Raw genomic sequence first — 20,106 nt, forward strand, 5'->3', positions numbered from 1 at the left:
ACCTATGGTGTCACAAGCAGTCAATGCACAGACCAGGGAAAAAGAAACAGTAACTTTAGGAAAAGAATCTTTACTACTCCATACAGAAGTTAATTATCCTATGAGCTACTGTTGTGTTACAGTAAATGGTACTAAAAGGGCTGTCCTTGTTTGTTCTGTTATTTTACCAACAGTAAGAATGCCCCCATTGTACTAATGAGATGTGACAAATATTTAGAAGAACTTTGCTTTAGCAGTTTCTTCATAGAAAAAAGAAAAAAACCCAAACAAGCAAAACAAACCCAAACCAAAGTAACATCAAGTAACCAAATATTTTTAAAGCTATTTATTGCAACTTTTAAAACTTCAGTGGTAAAAATACCCAGGTGCTATGGAGTAACTGAATGTTCATATCAGCTTTGAAAGGGCATCTCCAAAACCAAAGTCAGTCCTTGTCAGTGATTTCCTGGATGGGAAGCTTCAGGTGCAGAGGTTGGCGCAGACGCCTTAGGGATTCTTCTGCCTGCCAATGAAAGAGAGAGGGAGAGTTCACCCTTCTGCAGCCTCTGTTTTCTCCTCTTTCGCACATGCACTGTCTTTCTTTTCTCAGAAGGCACTGGTCTTAGGCAAGGAACCAAACCAATCAAACGGAGGATGCTGAACACTGACAGACCTGCTCAACTCATGCAGTCTCCAGAGAGGAGCATGAACCCTGCCCATCAACCCACTCACCCACACCCCAAAGTACTGTTTTCCTGAAATGACAATTTAAAAATCCATACCCCCAGGCCACCAAAAAAGCATCAAACACTATCATTGTGTCAATTACGGCACATGAAATTACACCCTGAACTACGGGTTTTGAGCTAAAGTTAGAGGTAATTTCTATTTTCTTTTATGAGACATTGAACACAGGGCTGTCAAGATGGGATGGAGGAGTAATAATTGAGGAGTGAGAGATCTGCTACGACGATTTCAAGAAGGCCACCAAATTTCTCCTAGGTGTACATACCACCTTTTCCATCCAGTCACCCATATTCTGTAAATCTTAAGTCTTTTACCTACAGAAAAAAGGCTATGATGTCAAATCCCAAACACTCAGCAAGGCAATCTCCTTCCAAGGAAGGGAGGAGATTGGCCTAACACTGCAGTGCGGCAAACATACTGTGCCCAAAATAAATGCAGCTGTTGTATTAAATGGCCAAAAATGCAACATTAATTAGAGTATGCAAAAAATAGATGTCATGCTGATAAACTGATTTGTTTTAAATTAAATTCATGAAGGTCTCCCTTTCTGATGACCTACAGAAGTAGTTTATACATCAAAGGCAAATATTGTATGATTAGCTGAACAGCTGAAACTGGCCAATAAGCAATACAGAGTTTTGATCGTAAGCCTTGAGGTCAATTTTCTGTTAGCTGAAAGTTTACTGAAGAAGTCTTAAGCCAGAAGCTGCATCATTATTGAAGGACTGCACTTAAAATACCTCTGCTAGGTCGTCTTTGAGCTTGTTGTATCGTTCCACATTAAACCGCTGCTTTTTGGATTTGCGGTAGAAGTAGTGGAGGAACTGCCTGTCCTTAGCATGAGGATAAATGTAGTCCTGGGGAAGGAAGGAGGACATGGATTTGTGGTTAGCAAGGAAACTGAGTAGAGGTCAGCAGTTAGAAACTCAGCCTCTTTCAGGAAGAGTTACCTTGTCCAGCACCTATACATGTTTTGTAAAGAGGCTCCATATGAAATTCTGCTCTTAGGGGGGACCATAAGGGCTTTTTAAACACATAGGAGGAGTCACTTCTATCATGTCTGAAGGGATTTTCAGTTATAATAAAGACACGGTGTGATCTTCGTGACTGGAGCCACCTCAGCCGATGGAGTCTACTTCCAAGGAGTAAGAGAAAATTCAGGAACTACTTCTTGAGGACTTCTCTGAAAGTCTTAAGCAATGGCACAGGCAGCTGTTCAAAAAAGCCAAGTAGTAATCTCTTTAGCTACTCACAAAAAGTAGGAATGGCTTAGCTCTTCTTAAAAACCAGTCAGAGGAGTAAAACTCACATTCTGAGCCAGCACTTCATAAAGACAGATACATCTCCCCCTTTCACTGAAGGAATCTAATGTCCCACATGGTCTATAGATCTACTGGTATAATAGAAGAAAGTCCTGGTTACTCTTCCACATACTTCAAAAAAGAGTTTTGCATCATAGAAAGTTCAACATCAAGATGTCCACTTTGAGAGTAAAGTACAGAGCTAAAACAGGAAAAAGAAACATTTCTCAAAGTCTTAACGGGATTTTAGAACAAGTCTGTATTGTGAAGCTAAGTTAAGATCTGAGTAAACCTTTTGCTTCTACACAATGCCTGCCTCATTTCAGCTGTCCTACATTTACCTCTATTCATTCTAAGTCACGGAAAAGCAGACTGATTATGAAGAGTGGAGCAATAATATTTTTTCAGGCACTATATATATATATTTCAGTATATTTCAGTAATACAACTGCCAGAGTTCCAAACAGTTTGGTACCCTGCACTGTGTATATATATATATATATATATATATAAACTTCAGCAAATAAAAACTACTGTTGGAGTGATTTGCAGCATTCACAAACTGGCAAAGCACTATCAGTTGCTCTTCCATTACTGCAGTGAGCAAGGTGCCATTTACTATGCAAAGTGATCTACAAACATTTTAAAGGAGAGACTTCTTTCCTCACCTTTCATTCCCTAGGTTATGAACTCTTACCAACAGCAGTTACGCTCAGTAGCTGGCCTGCAGTTCATGTGCAGCAGTACCTGCTTGATTCTGCTTGATGTAATGTTTGTATCCAGCTGCATTAGGGATCAAACAAGGCCCTGTTTGATGGCAAGGTCACTTAATGAGTTCTGTTTTCATCAGAGCTCAAACACTGTGATTCACAGACTCAGTTTTCCTCCTTTTCCATAATCCAGACATTCAGAGGACCAGGACTCACTCACCTGCTTGGTAAGAACGAAGTAGGCGTAGAAGGCCATGGCACTGCCGTAGGTGATGAAGTACGTGACCGGCTCCATGATGTCCCACGAGTACACCCACCACGTGAGCCACGCCAGCGCTCCCCCCTGAGTTGACATCAGGGCTAGGCCGACCCATAAAAGCCTGGAGGTTTTTGCATCTGCACTGTCCATGATTCTGGCTTTCATCTGAAGAAAAGAAATGCAGAAACCTGTTCAAATAAACCTGAGTGCTCCTCTGATGAACAGCTCCTGAACTATGTTTTCACCCTCTGGGCCAAATCCTTTCTCAGGATCCTTTACCAACACCTCTTACTGACTTACCCTGTTGAGAAAATAAAAGCACTGAAGTCCAAGGGCAACCAGATCTTCTTGCCATTGTGCACCACGAATTCCTGCTATTAATCTCCCCTTTGCTCTACTAGGGATCTATGTCTGTTTGATTTCCATTTACCATTCCAGGCAGTTCTGGGTAACACTGAGGCTGGCCCTCATAAAGCAGGAGTCCTCTTGTCCCCTATCCTAAGCCATGGATGGCAACCCTACTACTGTGGTTTTCTGCTGTCATGGGTATTCAGAACTCATAAAGCAACAGGTGACTTTCAATGACATTTCAACAAATGGCCTTTCAATCTCAATACTAGCCATGTTGATGAGAGTTTTTTCTGGGTGTTGTGGTTTCTACCCAATTAAGGTCCACAACAGGAAAAAAAAGAACTGAATTGAGGATAATTTGCATTCTACCTGAGTTGGCTTAATTTGCATAAGAAACAGAACAGACACACCCTAGCCATTCATGCTGATTTTCTTCTGTCACAGGACTTACTTCTGATGAAAGGAAAAACTTTTGAGTTTAAAAAAAAGTACCCCCACTTTCCAACCTGTTCAAGAGGAAGTAGCTCTCCTTTCAGATGGTCCAGTTTCTGTAGCAATTCTCTCTCTTTTCTGATCTGGTGATCTTCTAAATGCAGAGCCACAAACAGTCTGTGAACCAAGGATTTGATATCTTCCATTTCAGTAGCATGCTCACTACTCAGCTTATCTGAAAAGAAAATATTTGTCATATAAACCATTTCAAGAATACACCCTTCTTCATTCTCTCCCCACCTCCAACCCCAAAAGCAGGACCATCCAAAGGTAAAAAGACAAAGCCAAAGAGAAACACCTTTCTCCCAGGTCCCAGTTTTCTGAGACTTCCCATGCCCTTCACTAAATGAAGTGAGATGATCAGTTATTAAGGATTGCTCTTACCTTTTACAGGAGGTGACACACTGTATGCTGTATTGTTGATAACAAGCTTAAAGTCATTCATCAATAAGACCTCCATTAAGGTTGCATGAGAGACCTTGCTGCCATCTGCAGAAGAAAGATTTCAGTTCTAGATCACTTATCATGAGGAGCTTTAAACATTAGCAGATAACCCTGCAGAAAAGTGCTGGGTTTCTTCACTAATAATGTTTGGAAGCAACTCTACTTTTAGAACTAGTAGCAAATACTAAACAGTCAGGAGGAACAGAGGGTGTGATTCTTGGGGCTGTCCTGTGCAGGGAATGGAGTTGAACTTGAATGCTCTCGAGAACCCTTTTCTACTTTTTTTTTTTTTTTTTTTTTAATGCAGAAATTTACATTAATGGTACTTCACAAATTTGACATGCAGTTTTACAGCTCCTACCAAAAAGGAGCTCTGGATTAGTTAGCAGGAACTACTACTCATGTAACTGTGGCTGCCAGAAGCACACTGGGGTTCAGATGGCCCAAGAGCCCCCAGAGCCACACACCACTGCTGCTGGACACATCACTGTGGCAAGAGGGTTTGAAAAGCCATGGAGCAGCTGCCCCACTGTAGCTGTTTGAGATGATTCTCCTTTTCTATAGACAAAAAGGACACTTTCCCCTGCCCTTGCCAAGGGCTAAGCAGCTTTACTCCCAAGATGAATAACCAAACAGGCTACAAAATGCCAAGATTTTTGTATGTAGATATTTGTCACAGTGCGTCCTGCCTTAGCTCCTCCACCTGTCCTCACACATCCACTACAGAAAGGCTCCCCAGCCAACCCCACATCTGCAATTATTTGTTCACCAGAACCCTCTCCTCAGGCCCCATCTGATGACACTTAGACTACTGAACTCTGCAGGCAAACGCCCCAGCTGGCTCACCTGCCCACTCTGTGTGGGTAGCAAAGCAAACTCAGAAGCTGATCACTTTCAATCCAAAATTGTAATGTGCCTATCCACTCGTTCCTTTTTTCTTTTCCAGTGTAATAAAACATCAAGGCTCATTTGCACGCACATTATTAAGGTGACATTTATAATTCTTTCTATAACATTTAAGGGAAAAATGCTCTTCAAAAGAAGTGTCAAGGCAGGCTCTTTGTTCTAGATGTTCTGAATACACCAGTGATTTATTAACCTGTGCCATCTTATATTAACTGAAAAGAAGTTTTGAGGAAAGGGAGGTATTTTATTTTAGAAAATTCCTCTCAGGCTTTAAGCAAAGGCTACTTTGTAGCCTTCTGTAGCTAAACATGAGTGTTCCAATGTGGACAAAGGGTCATTTTTTTGTCTACAAAAGGTTTGCAGGATGAAAATCAAATCTACAGATAAGGAAAACGAGTCATCATACACAGCACTGATGACTTCAGTTAAGATTAGGTTTCATTTAACGGTTAAATGACACAGAAGTGTGTCTACTAAATCAAGGCTTCATAATTTTTCCGTAATAATTAATGTTTAAGTTCAACTTTCAGTACTTGACCAATAGTTTCTCTTTACAGTATCAGTTTCCTAATAAATTAAACATCTCAGCTGTTCTATAACATTACAATTGTCCGGCACTTGACAAATACAGAGCAGAGAATTATTCTGAGTCAGTGTTTTAATCTAAGTATTCCCAAATCAGAAGGGATGGGGGTGTGTTTAAACAGATAGATGACGTAAAAACAACTCAAATTCATCTCCACTTTGGAATCCACTGCCTGTCCATGCCAAAAATGCCAGACTTGTAGGTTTCTTACAGGAATTACCTCATGCTTCACAAGGGACCCATGTTTGCACTGAAGCAGGAATAGTTAGCTTTTGCTGACATAGCAGAGAGGAAAGCAATCCAGCAGTGAATCCCAAACACTCCTGTCCTGGATGTCTGCACAACAGCAGTATCCAAAGGTTAACTGCTGCCAGCACAAGTTCTGCCCCACTCCACTAAGAAATCCTTCGTAGGGAAAAAAATTCTGTGTTAAGGGGAAGGCCAGCTGCTTACAACAACCATTTCTTACAGTGGCTTCTGAAGATAAAGAGTCTTTTAGGAAATTATCTTCAAGAGGATTTTCTATTTTTGCTCCCTAGCAGACACTGTCAAAACAAAGCAAAACGAGACCAAAAAAACCCAACCCCAAAGCTTGGGTGTACACGAAGCTCCTGAAGCTCAAGTCCACACTGGGATCCACACAGATCACATCTCCATTGCTCCAGAGGATATCAATAAATTGTTCTGTGGAGTATTTTACTGTTTTACTAAATGTGCCCACAAAGGAAAGCAAAGCAGCTTCTCTTAGGTCTGTGGCTTCCTGACCTTCTGGGAACATCCATCTATTTTCAGTTTCTTTAAATGCCCCTGCAGCCCTCTGTAAGTATCAACCAGAAAGAAAAGAATGTTATGAATCCACCCAGCTATGAAACCAGACCAGCTTCCATTGACACCATCCTTTATTCTGCTTATGTGTTACCCGCTGTTAAATAAAATTTTATGTAGAAATGTAGGTATCCTTATTTTTCTTTCTTTTGAGGGGTGTGAGTGGGGGAAGGGGAGGAATAGATGCTTTTAATTAGCCAAATTCAAGTGCCTATTCTACAGATTCAGACAAAAAAACCTACATCCCAATTCTACTTTTAAGATTGAATCCTTCTCTAGTACCAGGGGAGGGGTTGCAAGAACACTGCCAAAATACAGACAAGGTTTTCTTGGAGGTAAAATGGAGAATAGGGTTAATTCAATATTAGTTTTATCAATGGGCAAACCAAAGAGACAAAATAGAAGAGAACAGTGAGCAAAGCTTGAGAAAATTATCTGAAGACTTGGGACAATGGGATAAACAGGGTATCACAAGGAGGAAAGACCACACCAATGCTAAAATACCAGTTATCCTTTGACCCTAGCAATCAGTTTCCTTTCAACCCAAGGGGCCTGAAATAGTGTACTCTAGCTGATACATGAAATCTCCTCATTGTCTTAAAAATATGTCCTTTACTATTGCACACATTATCTGGCTGCTTAGCTCTTGAGCTTTTCATACACAAGTTTGTATTGTAGTAAGGCAAACAGATTCTTTTAGCTCCTGGTAACACTAGAGAACTGGCAGGGTTCTTTTTCATTCAATAGCCTGACAGGTTGTCTTTTAAGAATGATCATGGAGGACACGGAAAGAAAGATTGAAAAAGGTAATAGAGGACACTACTGGGATAAAATAAGAGTTCCAGCAATAGATCCAATTCTGTATTTTTAATCAGCAACAGTGCTAAACCTGATGGAGGACTGAACTTATGCTCCAGAAGAGAAGTACAGTCCATTTGAAAAGGAATGCATTTACTTCAGGGAATAACAGAAATACAAGATACCTGTTGCAAAGACTTCAGCTCTCCCAATTCCTTTATCTTCTCTTTGCACATCCTGCAGGAATGCTCCTACAGTGGTCACTACTGGCTTGACAGTGAACTGACAGCGTTCATTTCTTGTGGGCAGCATAAGAGTTATCACAGGAAGACCATGTCTGTAATTAATAGTTACTTCTAGAGGGGGAAAAAGAAAACTAAGTGAAAAAGTTGCATTGTAGATTCTAGTTTAATGTAAAGCTGCTTTTAAAACACAGGATAAACAAGAAAAATTACACAAAACATTTCCAGATTTTAAAAAATGAATATAGTATTTCTATTTCTGGAAGATATATATAAAACCATACACATAATCATAGACTCTCATAAAATAAATACAAAGCTTGTTGACACGGACGGGAAGGGGGAAAAGTTGCAGTGAAAGCTTACCATCAGATGGCACCAGCGTGCTGTAAGGTGCTCCTTCCCGGCTCCTCCAGCCTCCGGTGCGCCTCCAGAGCCCCACCTGCAGCACGGACACAAGGGAACTTGCCTTAGAATAGTCAGGATGCAAAGTGTACCTGGTTAAAGGCAGCACCCAGCCTGTTGACGGCGATCTGCTGCCGTGTGATCTGACATCAGAGGTGTCTGCCTGAAGAAAAACCCCTTAGTCGGCAATTCTATGAAAAAGGTGAAACCATCCTTACAGAAAGCATGATTTATGCTAAAGGTATTATGGTATTATTGGTATGGATAGAAAAACTTTTTGTCTATTGTGGTTTAGTTAACTCAAGGAAAAAAGAGTAGGGGAATAAAGAAAGGAAAAAATTTGTAGTGTTTCTGAAGTGCTTCATGCAACTCTTGCAACAAAACCTCTCCTCTCCTCACAGAACAGTCTCTTGAGAAACCTCTACCTCGTGGCGCCTAAAGGCAGAATTCCACAGTGTAACTTCCAACAGAGGGCATGGCTTCAGAGAAACTCGCTGCTGAGTCATGAACAACAATCACAAATAAAACAAAAAGGGCCTGAGGTCACTGCCTCTGCCCTGGGACAGCAATGACTGCGGGCTTTTGAACCTGCAGGGTTACATGCCAAAGCTCGCCCCTCCCAGAGCTACTGGGGAGAACCATCGGTCCACTTCAACACAGTCTATCAAAACACAGACAACAAACTGCTCTAATTAGACCCAGTACTTAAAGCTGTCCACCCAGGCTGTGGAAGGTGCAATGTCCTTTGCACCCACAGCTAATCCCCCTGCACAAGGAGAGGGACAATTTTATTGCAGCGATTCCACAGAGCAGATGTTATTGCTATAAACTAAGAGTAACAGGTAAAAGAAGGGAAATCACATCCCTGACCAAGCTGGTTACAAAAACCACACATGGGCTGGACCAAGGTCTGGGATTTGAAATATGAGAGCTGGGGAAGGTGGAAAACAATGTGGAGAGAGATGATAAGGATCAATTTTCCTCCAGTGAGCTTTATAGCTCATCTTTCTGAAGGCCAAAACATTTCACAGCCTGCAAGATAATGTTCTTTGACAAGGCAGGAAAACAAAACTGTAAATGCACAAGGCTCTGGCTATTCAATATGCCAAACACTGCTCACCACATTCACATGATTTATTTGTTTTTAAAGAAAGACAACCTTGGCGGTCTGGATAGGGATATGCTATTAGGTTAAATAAAAAAAGTCACCTATAAATGAATCTGTGTTTTCAAAGATGCTGACAATGCCCTAACTTTTTACCTAGAACAAACACTTTTCAGGATTTAAAGAAAGTAAGTAATTCTGAGCGTTTTCAACACTGAGAAATTTGTGTGTTGTAATGATCAGTGATCAAAGACAGTCAGAAACCTAGACCAAACAGCAGGATATCTTAAACACAGAAGTACTGCTCAAAGAAAGGCAGAGAGCAGGAGCACGGGGATGCTGCCAGCCCCCCAGAGCTAAGGATGCATCTGTTTCTTGAGCAGAGCAAGAGACCTTCACGGGAGCAGGGCAGGACACAGCCCAGCTCACCAGCTCTCATCCCATTTGCAGGGGGCACCTGCACCCACAAAACATTTAGGAACACACAGCCTGGAGCAGGGAGACAGCCCTCAGAACAGGATCTGCTTTGGAACAGCACACAGGAAAACTCAACAGCTTTGAACACAACAGCAACTCATTTCTTCATGGGGATATAAAGGGATAATAAGGAACTAATTTTATTACAGACACTTAATGTGTAACTTTGCAATCAGTATCTAGATACTGATCATCCAATGTGCCCCAGGCAATGAACTGCACCCTGCCTGTATTTGAAGGTTACCCAAATTCCCAAAAAAAAGGAATTAATTATATACTTATAGAAGAAACAATTCAACAATTAATGCAAATTAAATATATTAACATATCAATTTAAAATACTTATTAAATCACATGTATTGAAATAAGATCTTTACAGTACTTCATTCTATTATTCTTTAGATTTGACATTACTATTCATCATCCACTGAAAGAATCTCTATATACTGGAGCTGTTTTGGTTTTTTTTTAAATTGTGTCTAAATGCAGAGTATCCGTTAAAATCAAATGCAAAGAATAAGTAAAAGCCACAGAGCCATGGAGTTGAACTAATTTCCAAATAACTAACTCTTTCATATTAGCTCTAGGTTGATGAATTGGGAAGCATGAAGGGCTGGGTTAACTTTCTCCCTCTGTTTCCAGATTTAAATCTCTGCTTTGAGTGAAGTTATTAAACCATTAGCTTGTGCCCTACAACCAAATCATTGTGCTCCTTTTGAGATGCTTGGAATGACCCCTATCCTACCTCTGGAAAAGAAATGTTAGTCAGTAAGCATAGCAGCTACAAGACTTGAACTATGGGACCAAAACAGAGAGACTGCCCTCACAACAACATCAGTGAGAGCTGAAACAGGAATGTGTGCCCTGAATTAACTGCATCACAAGCCTTGAGATACTGTAAGGAGCACAGCCTACTACTGGCAACTCTTCTATATGCCAGTTGTGCCTCTGGGCTAATTCTTCTAACCTCACAAAGGCTAAGCAAGCTATTCTACAGCTTTCTGCAACTTGCACACACATGCAGCAGGACACCTGGCTAAAACACCTCTGACACAACCACAATTATGTTCAGGAGTCAAAGGCTGATGAACAGCATTTAGCTGTGAAACACCCCTTCTCCCTCAGCTAAACCTGCAAATTGATATATAATGCAAAATACATGGGAGCAGCAGCTGGCCTCATCGCTTAACTCCGTTCAAAGCATGGACTCTCCTGGGAGTGAAAACTCTTAAGAATTTAAGGCATAGAGTGTTAATTATGATAAAAATAATCCAACATATTCTGTTAAAAATACCAGTTGGTATAAACCAGAAAATATACATACAATGTAAAGACATACTTCCTCTGTTAAGGGCACCTCTGGTCTCTAACAGCAGAGAATTTGCCACTGTTAAAAGTCAAGAGTGGAAATTTCAACATTTTTCTGGTGATTTACAGCAAAGTTTTAGGGACTTATGCAGCATCATAACTGAGCTGGAAAACCAGGCAGCCAGACATGACAAGTGGGAGAGACTGGAATAGAAATACTGTATTTGTCACTTTTGAGAGTGGCAAATGACTGAACCTCCCAGTACACTGCAGTTTCTGGAGCTAGCAGTTCCAAATAATCTACCTCTTATGATTTTGAGTGATTGTTCCCACAAACTTAAAACTCAAATTCACTTGTGACAAGTTATGTCTAAAAAAATTGGTCTCATTACCAGTATATGAGGTGACAAAGCCTCCGATCTTGCTCAGCACTACATATGCAAATAGTAACCTCATCAGGAACCATAACTTCTGTTCTGTAGAACATTATAATGTGGGTGGGAAGAGAGAGAGAATAGAAATAAAATATTTTTCACACAAGAAAGTCATCTTGAATATGGAATTCTACAAAAAGTTGTTATAAGGACACTTTCGGAGAACACTTTCTGAATTATTGTTTACTTAATTTTGACCTACCATACCAGAATATTGTAATAAATCTTTTTTATTGCATTATTCAAATTGTATTGAATCAAAATGCAGTTAGCCAGGAATAATATTTTTGAAATTTTTGTCTTTGCTTATATGCATCTTGGAAGAGATGGTCATTTTTGTTTGTTATTTCAATAGCAATAAAAAATGTAACTCTTCTTCAACATTCCAGTCCCCAATAATTTCCACTTATTAGAAAAAGCAACCAAAAACGAATCAGCTCAACTCTGTCTGCCCTCTTCCTGAAGAGACATGCAATACTACAAAGTGAAATACTATATTCCTTCAATGTGAGATCCTTTTGAGACTGCCTCAAGTCAAACTCATGGGTAGTCCTCACAAAAAATAATGCAGACTGTTATGTGAATGGTCTCCCACATTTAATTTCCTTCTCTCTGAGGCAATGATAAGAATCTGATATGGAAAAGCACAATAATAAAGTGCCCTACTCCACAAACACAAGCATTTTACTCTTAATTACACTGCAGCAAAACACATTCTAATTAAAACATATCTTGCAGTGTGCTTTTCCATAGTGATGTAGTGCTACAGACAGAAGAGGAGAGCTCAGTTATCTCCTGGAGTCCTTGTCCAACACCTGGTACAGCTCCCTCACACAGCTACTGAAGAGGACTGCAGGAAAGGAACAGGAAGAGACCATTCATGGGGAAAACTAGTAGCTGCAATGCCTAAGAATGAATTTTGGGGCCTTTTTTCCCCCTGAGTGTCACCAGACAAGCCAACATTCTCAGTATCCATCGCTGTCCTCGCGTGCTGATCTCACCCAGTTTGTGAAGCAGAGTGCAGGACAAGTCACCTCCCTGGATGCTGCCTGCTTGCAAGGGCAGGAGAAACACGAGGGCAGGCAGGTATGTGTTAGCCACCATTCAGTGAAGGCATGTGCTATAAATAGCTATGTATATTTTCCATAGTGACTTACATGTTTTTCTGACAAACACACTTAAAATGAGGGATGAATGATGAATGATGTCGGCTCCCGTCTGATTCTTTGAGGGAAACCAACTGAGATTATTTAATTAGGGACTAACAATCTGTAGTTTCAGAATAATCTACAGACATTTCAGAATGGCTTAAAACCAAGGGAAAGGAGGAAAAAAAGCAAGTGCAGCCACAGTCTACTGAGCTTGCAGATCATACACAGCCAAGCTAACCAAAAATGAATCATTGTTCCGATCAAGTTTACAAGAAGCACACATAAGGTATTTCCCTTTTTAAAATGAGTCACTAAGACCATTTTGGAGATATCTGCTATTAGATTTCTGTGCTGATTTTGTAAGCAATCCTATATGATCAGGAAAGTAAGACATATGGAGCCCTAACAACCGCCTACAATCATCTTACAAGTGCCCATTTGAGATACAGACAATTTCTTTCTTACTAACTTTTCATTTGTCTCTTCTTACACCTAATGGGTTGTCATTGTTTCTTTGCTGGTCCCAAAACTGATTCACATGATCATGCAACAACAGCCTCAATGAAAACAGCAGCTTCAAAGCACATCACTCGGATTTAGCCATCGCTCAGATTTCTGGAAGCCCAGTTTAAATTAAACAAACAAAATCCTTGCAACAGACGAATCACTCATTCTGTCAAAACACCCCTATACCAATACACCAGTTTCAGCCAGGGAAGATACTTCTGACACCTGGGAGTGTTCAAGACAAATTTCTCTTTCCTAAATCAAAATTTTTTTTTTTATTTTTCCTGAGAGACAGCTTTCCTGTCTGAAATGGGCCATGCACTGAATAACACCTTTTCCCAGCTGTTCCACAAGGCTACACTGCATCATTTATATTTCAATCCTTTCAATGTAGTTAATTCAAAATCTGCAATATTTTTAACCCCTTCCTCAGTGCAAATCACCTTTAAAAGAAGCAGCCAGCAGGTCTCTTCCAGCAAAGCAGCAGAGCAGTAGCTTCAACATGAGTAGGTACATTCCAGTGATCTTGAAGAAGCAAGAGCAATAAAGGATTCATATGGCTTTTCCTTAAAACTCACTTGCCTTACAGCATTGTTAAAACCCAATAAAAGAGCCCAAGCTATCAAAATTTTGGTTTCATGTGCCTGTTATTTTTTGTGCCTTTATCATCCCCGCTGATCTTTCATTTCCTGCTTCTGCTCAGATTCCAAGAACAGCTGCCACCAGTTTTAATCAGCCAAACATTACCAATGACCAAAATGACAGCTATGATAAGAAGTAGTACATTGAGGCAACTGGCATCAAGAACTTCTTTTATGAAGGTCCAGCAGTGGACCCACCACTGGAGACTCTCCCACTGGGCAGGTGTGCATCCTCCAGCTGCATTGTGCTCCCTCACTACTCTCCTTTATGCTCTCTCACCCACTCCCTGCCCAAACTCTCCCTGCCCTCATGCACACCCCAATCCACTGGGTGCATGCACACATGGGGAGAGAATCCATTGTCCAACAGGGGCAGAGGTCCCTCTTCCTGAGATGTATCTCACTGAGGTCATCTGACTCTGGTACCCCAGGCACCTGTGGATGCAGAGCTCTAGGGAAGCACCAGGATTTGCATCCACATCTGTTGTACAAGCCACAAAAACAGATGCTGATAAAACTGACATTTAAACCAGGCTGAAATTAAGCCTCACCCTCCTTTAACCAAAAGTATGATTTCAGTAACTCCTCACTGCAAGGAAGCAACACCAGAAGTGCTGAGATGAGAAGGATGAACATCAGCTGACAGCATCTGCCTGCAGTGTCTTCTGGGGACTACTCTGAAGGCACAGACATTCCCCCTTTTCAAAACAAGCTGATCTCCAAACCAGTGTAAAAACAGACCTAAAACCAAGACAGCCATGCAAGCCAAGTGCATTTTTAGAAGCAACACCGCTGTGTCTTATTATTTTATCAAACCTTTTTCTTCTCTTTCTACAAAGAAAAGCAAATCTTCAATCTCTTCTGAGTCTAAAGTTTTACATTATTGGAAATAATCATCTTCATCCAGTTTCAATGAAGTCTGCTTGTCTGAAGCTGCTCTTCTTCCCAATCAACTTCATTTTCAGAGGGAAAGATAGGATGCAACACTTAAAAGGTAGTTTGCAAACCAGACAGGGCTAAGAATTTGAGAGGGAGGGATTATAGAATGAAAATGTATTTGTGCTTTATCAAAAGCAAAAACAAGCCTACATCCAAGAGCTGTACCATCTGTTCCCCGAAACAGTCTAGGTCAAAATATTAATGTGTCAGCACAGACAGGATTTTTAATTTGCCCCACAGAACAGATCTTTGCTCTTGTGTTGTGCCTTTTGGGAAGGCATGCTGATCTGTGAAATGCTGGAAAACTTTAAGAGTAACAAGAGTGACTCTGTTTTCAGAAATACACTTTTATTAAATAGGAAAATGGGCTTGCTGCACATTTTCTTACAGAGGTCTTAGAAAGACTCTTAGAAAGACTGTATCTTAATGTACACAGCTGCTTTCATGTTTCTTAAAAGGAAAAAAAATTGCTCAAACTCTTCTCTAGGAATAACATTAATTGTTCAAATTGCCAGACAAGAAAAACCTTGTTTAAATTTCAGCTGAAATGAGATAACAAGAGACACAAGGATGCAAAGCCAGATGAATACACTTACATGTTTATCAAAGTTACAGCCAAGTCTTCCTTTTCTCCCACAGAACTTTTCAGATTGAAAGCATTGAGCAGGAAAAAGATGATATAACTCAGAAAATGGAACTGCTTGTCAACATTTTCATTTATAATGGACATTTCTATTTACAACATAAATAACCCTGTTCCTCCTCCCCACAACTCAAGAGAATTGGGTTTTCATATACCTACAAGGATGTACTTCTCTTTCAGGGGCATTCTTTCCCCAGGCTTTTCTTTACTCAACTGCAGATTTCAAAAGCCTTAAGGCATTTATGGTTTGGCTAATAAAGAAAAGACTGCTTGGAAAGTTTGAAGTTTGACTGACTCAAGGCTTAGAATTAGTATCTGATAGATGTGAGTGAAAAGTCAGTGAGAATTACCAGCAGTGACAGATTTCCCCCAGATTTTCAGCAAGCTTTCTAGCAGGTAACACACTCCAGAATTGCTCCACTAAACAGATCTTGGAAAGGGAACCAGCTGAGCAGCTGCTGAAACGCTCCAGGCAAGAAAAGATCTCCCTCTGTTCAACTGTATCACCTCTTTTCTTCTACTCCCTGAAAACTTAACTGCACTATTCTGTAAAATAGCAGAGAAACTTTGCTCTCTTGAAGAGCATTTCCCATAGCTAGCAATTTCTCCTGCCCGAACACCATCACCCCAAAGGTAGAACTTTTTCTGGCAATGCAGACTGTTAATTATTATTTGGAGGGGGAGGAAAATGTTAGGGATCAAATCTAAGACAATGGAGGACAGTAACAGTCCATGTCTAGCTTAGTCACACCTAGATTTGCTTTAAATTATACTGGGACTATCTGTTGTTGCACTATGAGAGAGGTTTCTCCTTTTTCTCCTGCCACAACAATTCCAGAAACGTGCTGTCTATATCATTATTCTAAAATAGCACATCATATATTGATGGTTTTAGAAACCATCATCTTTCTTTTTCTCTAGAGGTCTGCAATAAGACTAGTCCAAACACTTATGAACTCATGATTTTTGCAGGCAGCTGTAAACAAGTACCTATCCAAAGGGAAAACACGTATTTCTTCTGATTTCTTATCTAAAAAACAACAAAAAAGTATGAGCAGAATAACAAAACAACTGACAGAGTAGATCAAATTAGATGTTCTTTCTCTCTTAGTAGCTGGCATTAGGATGTAGATATAGTGATCTGTATCCTTTATAACAGAGAGTTATGAAGCAATTCCAAAATGGAACTTAGTTTATATTCCAGTTTTATATGCTGCTGCACTCCTGTGGATGCTCAAATTACTTGCAGGGAGTACAGAACACACTTTTTACCCTTCTTACAAAGTAACCCAAGAAAACAAAGGCACAAGAACTGAAGTAAACAGAGAATCGTAATACTTCCTCTTTTGATAGTTTCTAATGAATAATGTTTTTTAAAAGTGTTTAGGGCAGACACTGTAAGAACAACCACAGTGAGCAACCAACTGCAAACTTAACATCATAACTTCATGCAAACTTTAACAGGTGGTGTCAGAAACCACAGAACCTAACAGCAGAAACATAAATTAAAAAATCAGACAAAACCAAAGGAAGTAAACATTTCTAAGGAATAAGATCAAAGGGGCAACTACAAACTCACCAGTTTCAAGAGCTTCCAGCCTTCATACACACTTTGCAGAGAAGTTACAACAAACTGGGTTTAGCAAGACCAACACCTTGCAGAAGGCAACAACTTCATTCAAAGTCCTTATCAGAAATCTCCATTAACAGTTTTAAAACCACAAAACTCATCTAGCAGGCAAGCTTAAAACCATCTATTTGTTTTCTTGAAAGAGAGCTCTGCTGGGAGAAGTAGCTTCAAGAGCACTCCTGACAGAAAAGTTGCCACAGCAGAGGTACCTACAAGATCCAACCACTGTGGCATGAAACACAAACGTGCTGCCAGGAGTGCAAAGGCCTCACTAGCCCAACAGTTCAGCAAAGGTCCCAATGAGCATATATGCTCCTGGCACTTCATGACTTGTGTCTAAGGACCCATCACTCCCAAATACTTGTGGACAGAGGTCTCAACATTGCCATTCCCAAAGAGACACACCAAAATGTTGTCAGATGTCAAAAAGGAAACATTTTTGCTTTATTTTTTAATTTTCTTTAATTATTTTATTTTTTAATTTTCTTTAATTTTGGAAATCTATGTTCTCCCACTACCATTCAAGAAGTTTTTTAATCTAAAACTGTCAAATGGCTGTGGCTTTGGCGATACTTCCATTTTTCAGCTGTTTGCATCAATGTTTTAAAACCATAATTTAGCTGAACCAGTGACTGAGTGAACTCATTTGCAACACCAAATCCATCATAAACAGATTTTTACCTTCTTCCTGCAGGAGTAAAAGCATAAAGCATACAGACAGCAATGAAATTTTGAAATCAACAACCAATACTGGTTGCGATACCCTGAGCAATTGTTCTGACCTTCAGTTTTACTGTGTAGAACATGCTTGCATATTTATCCCTTTCTACAGAGCAGGCAGAGCAAATAAAAAATGAAGTTTTCCTGTAGAGGTTTCTAGTGCTTTTTTCTAAAGCTTACTATCACAAGAACAACAATCACAAGCAGTACAGGAAGATGAAAGGCTCTGTGTGCCCTGGATGGACCAGAGCCTGGGTTCCGGTGTGCCCGCTGTGCCTCCCAGAGGGGAAGTGAGCAAAACTGCATGGGAGCTGCTCCCTTTTCACCCAGAGCCTTTGAACTCCAGCCAATTAAGAGCTGTTCTATTTCCTCTTCCTCTACTAATGCACTCAGGACATGTATCTGAAAGATTGATGCAATAGACAGGGCAAGAATCTGGATCTTCTGAATGCAAGGTTTACCATGTGTTTTTAGGATTTTATCACTACAGCAAACAAGAATTCGATGCCACACAGAGCAAGCAGGTAGTGGCCCAAAGCTGTTGCTCTTTTTCTCCTCAAGCCTATACTAACACCAATATATATATATTGGATGCAGTTATCTTGTCTTCCAACCTAAGCAGATTGCTGTAACAATCTGATTGTAAGGCAGAACCTCTTACCCAGCTCCATCTTTGGGATACATTTAAATGCAGGTGCCATCTGTGAATCAGACTGCTGCAGAGAGCAGAATCTCTGGCCTGCAGCACTGACAGAAGTCATGGCAGCAAGTTTCCTCTAAGGTACCTCCAATAAATCCTCTCAGGCTGTTAGTTAATAAAGTTAAAGCAGAGTTTTGTCCCTAGTCTTGCTCCTAATTGAGTGGAAGCATCTTATTCAGGGAAATTATTACTAGAGGAAAACTCTAATATGAGATAAATAAATATCACAGAATACTCTACATCAGGTTGAAATGTAGCCTGTACTCCAGAACAAGCCACAACACTGTCCCAGAAAATGAATTACATGAATTATTATAAATGGTCACTCTGTTTATCTTCACCTCCCTCCCAACATGCACCCAAACTCACACAGGAATTCTATGTAAAGTCCAATTTCAAATAACTTAGAATTGTGGGGTTTGACATACACATCATTAATGCTTTACTACTCAGAGCAAGCAATACTACATACTTGCATTCCATGGACCTGAAAACTGCTCAGTTCTTAATCTTGGAATTTTAACACAGGATCACTGGAAAATTAAAGTTATTCCTTCCCTCTGTTACACAAATGTGTAAATGCAAAGAGATTTCCTAACAGGAAAATATTCTGCCACTATATTTTGACATTAAGCACCAAAGAATATCAAGTTCATCTTACTTTGTAAAGCATTATATATATCCAGTTTATGAAGGGGAAAAAAAAAAAAAAAGGTTGGGGAAGCCAACAGGTGTTCTAACATGTTGCATCAAATTTCTCTTGAAATAGCAGAGAAATTCATCCCTAAAACACTAACACAGAGGGACAATGTGTATTTTTGATACATCAACCAAACCACTTACTGGAAAGCTATTAATTGTAAATTGAGAAAAAAAAAGTATATAAAATAGAATTCAAAATACACTTAGTCCTTAAAAATTATGGATCCTGTTTCTCCCTTGTATCAGCTTTGATCTGAAGGAAGATGTAGAGTACAGGTTTGTATCAGAAGCTGCAAGAACTCCTTGTTCTGAAGAAATCTAAAGTGTCTTCACAGCACTAACAGCTTTTAAATCCCATTAGCAAGGCAGCTCTGTGTTATCTATCTCATTAACTGGAACTTCTGAATTTCCAAGTGACCTAGTATTGTCCAGGTGAAGTTTCTCAGTTCATCAGGGGCAACTCAAAGCCTTACTCTGGCAAAAGAAGAATAGGAAAACTCTGGCAAAAGAAGAATAGGAAAAAGCCCCTATAATTAATGTCCCACCTGAAGGTAGGAGTATTATGCAGAGTTATGAATGACCTGGTTTGGTTTTGGGCTTTTTTTGGTAGTGTGGTTTCCTAGAGGAAGGAGAAACACAATCACACCACATGTCTGTCTACCAAAGTCAGTTTCCAGTAAGATTTAAGATCATTTAATTATGCAGTTTACCAACCACTCAGTCAGAAACAGTTAACAAGTGCTCAAAGATCCAACAGCCTGCATTGCCTCTACTGGGACATACGATACTTTAGCACATTAGGGATGTTAATTTTAAATTAAATATGATTAGAGAGGCTACTCAAAAGTGACATTTAATATCTGCTCGCTCCTGACAGCACACTTGTCACCCTGCACCACTAAAACAAGAGGAAGGAGCAATGCTCTTCAGGAGCAAGGCTGAGCTATTCCACCTTGGTGTGTTTACCCAGTACCTTCTAACAACAATTGATTTGTACGTAAAATAGTTTTAACTTGTTTTTCTGTGCATGTTGAAAAAGTACCCCCAACCAAACAAAAAACCATTTTCCACCCTATCAATGAGGGAAGACTCATCTCCCACAGA

General features: G+C 40.0%; 1 protein-coding gene across 1 annotated transcript in view; it reads right to left on the minus strand.

Annotated features, from left to right (window-relative positions):
* Positions 1-310: 310 nt before the first annotated feature.
* MCUB (mitochondrial calcium uniporter dominant negative subunit beta) overlaps positions 311-20,106 on the minus strand; it is a 45,013-nt gene continuing 25,217 nt past the window's right edge. Inside the window, exons 2-8 of the mRNA XM_071431761.1 lie at positions 8,007-8,082; positions 7,584-7,754; positions 4,224-4,328; positions 3,854-4,014; positions 2,958-3,161; positions 1,467-1,583; positions 311-502 (exon numbers count right to left, since the gene is read on the minus strand). Coding sequence (XP_071287862.1) covers positions 425-502; positions 1,467-1,583; positions 2,958-3,161; positions 3,854-4,014; positions 4,224-4,328; positions 7,584-7,754; positions 8,007-8,082 — 912 coding nt within the window. The 3' untranslated portion in view covers positions 311-424. The remainder of the gene's footprint in view (positions 503-1,466; positions 1,584-2,957; positions 3,162-3,853; positions 4,015-4,223; positions 4,329-7,583; positions 7,755-8,006; positions 8,083-20,106) is intronic.

The sequence above is a fragment of the Agelaius tricolor genome, unplaced genomic scaffold (genome assembly GCF_023055355.1).
Source record: "Agelaius tricolor isolate 1412-34295 unplaced genomic scaffold, bAgeTri1.0.p SCAF_8, whole genome shotgun sequence".
Classification (NCBI taxonomy): Eukaryota; Metazoa; Chordata; class Aves; order Passeriformes; family Icteridae; genus Agelaius; species Agelaius tricolor.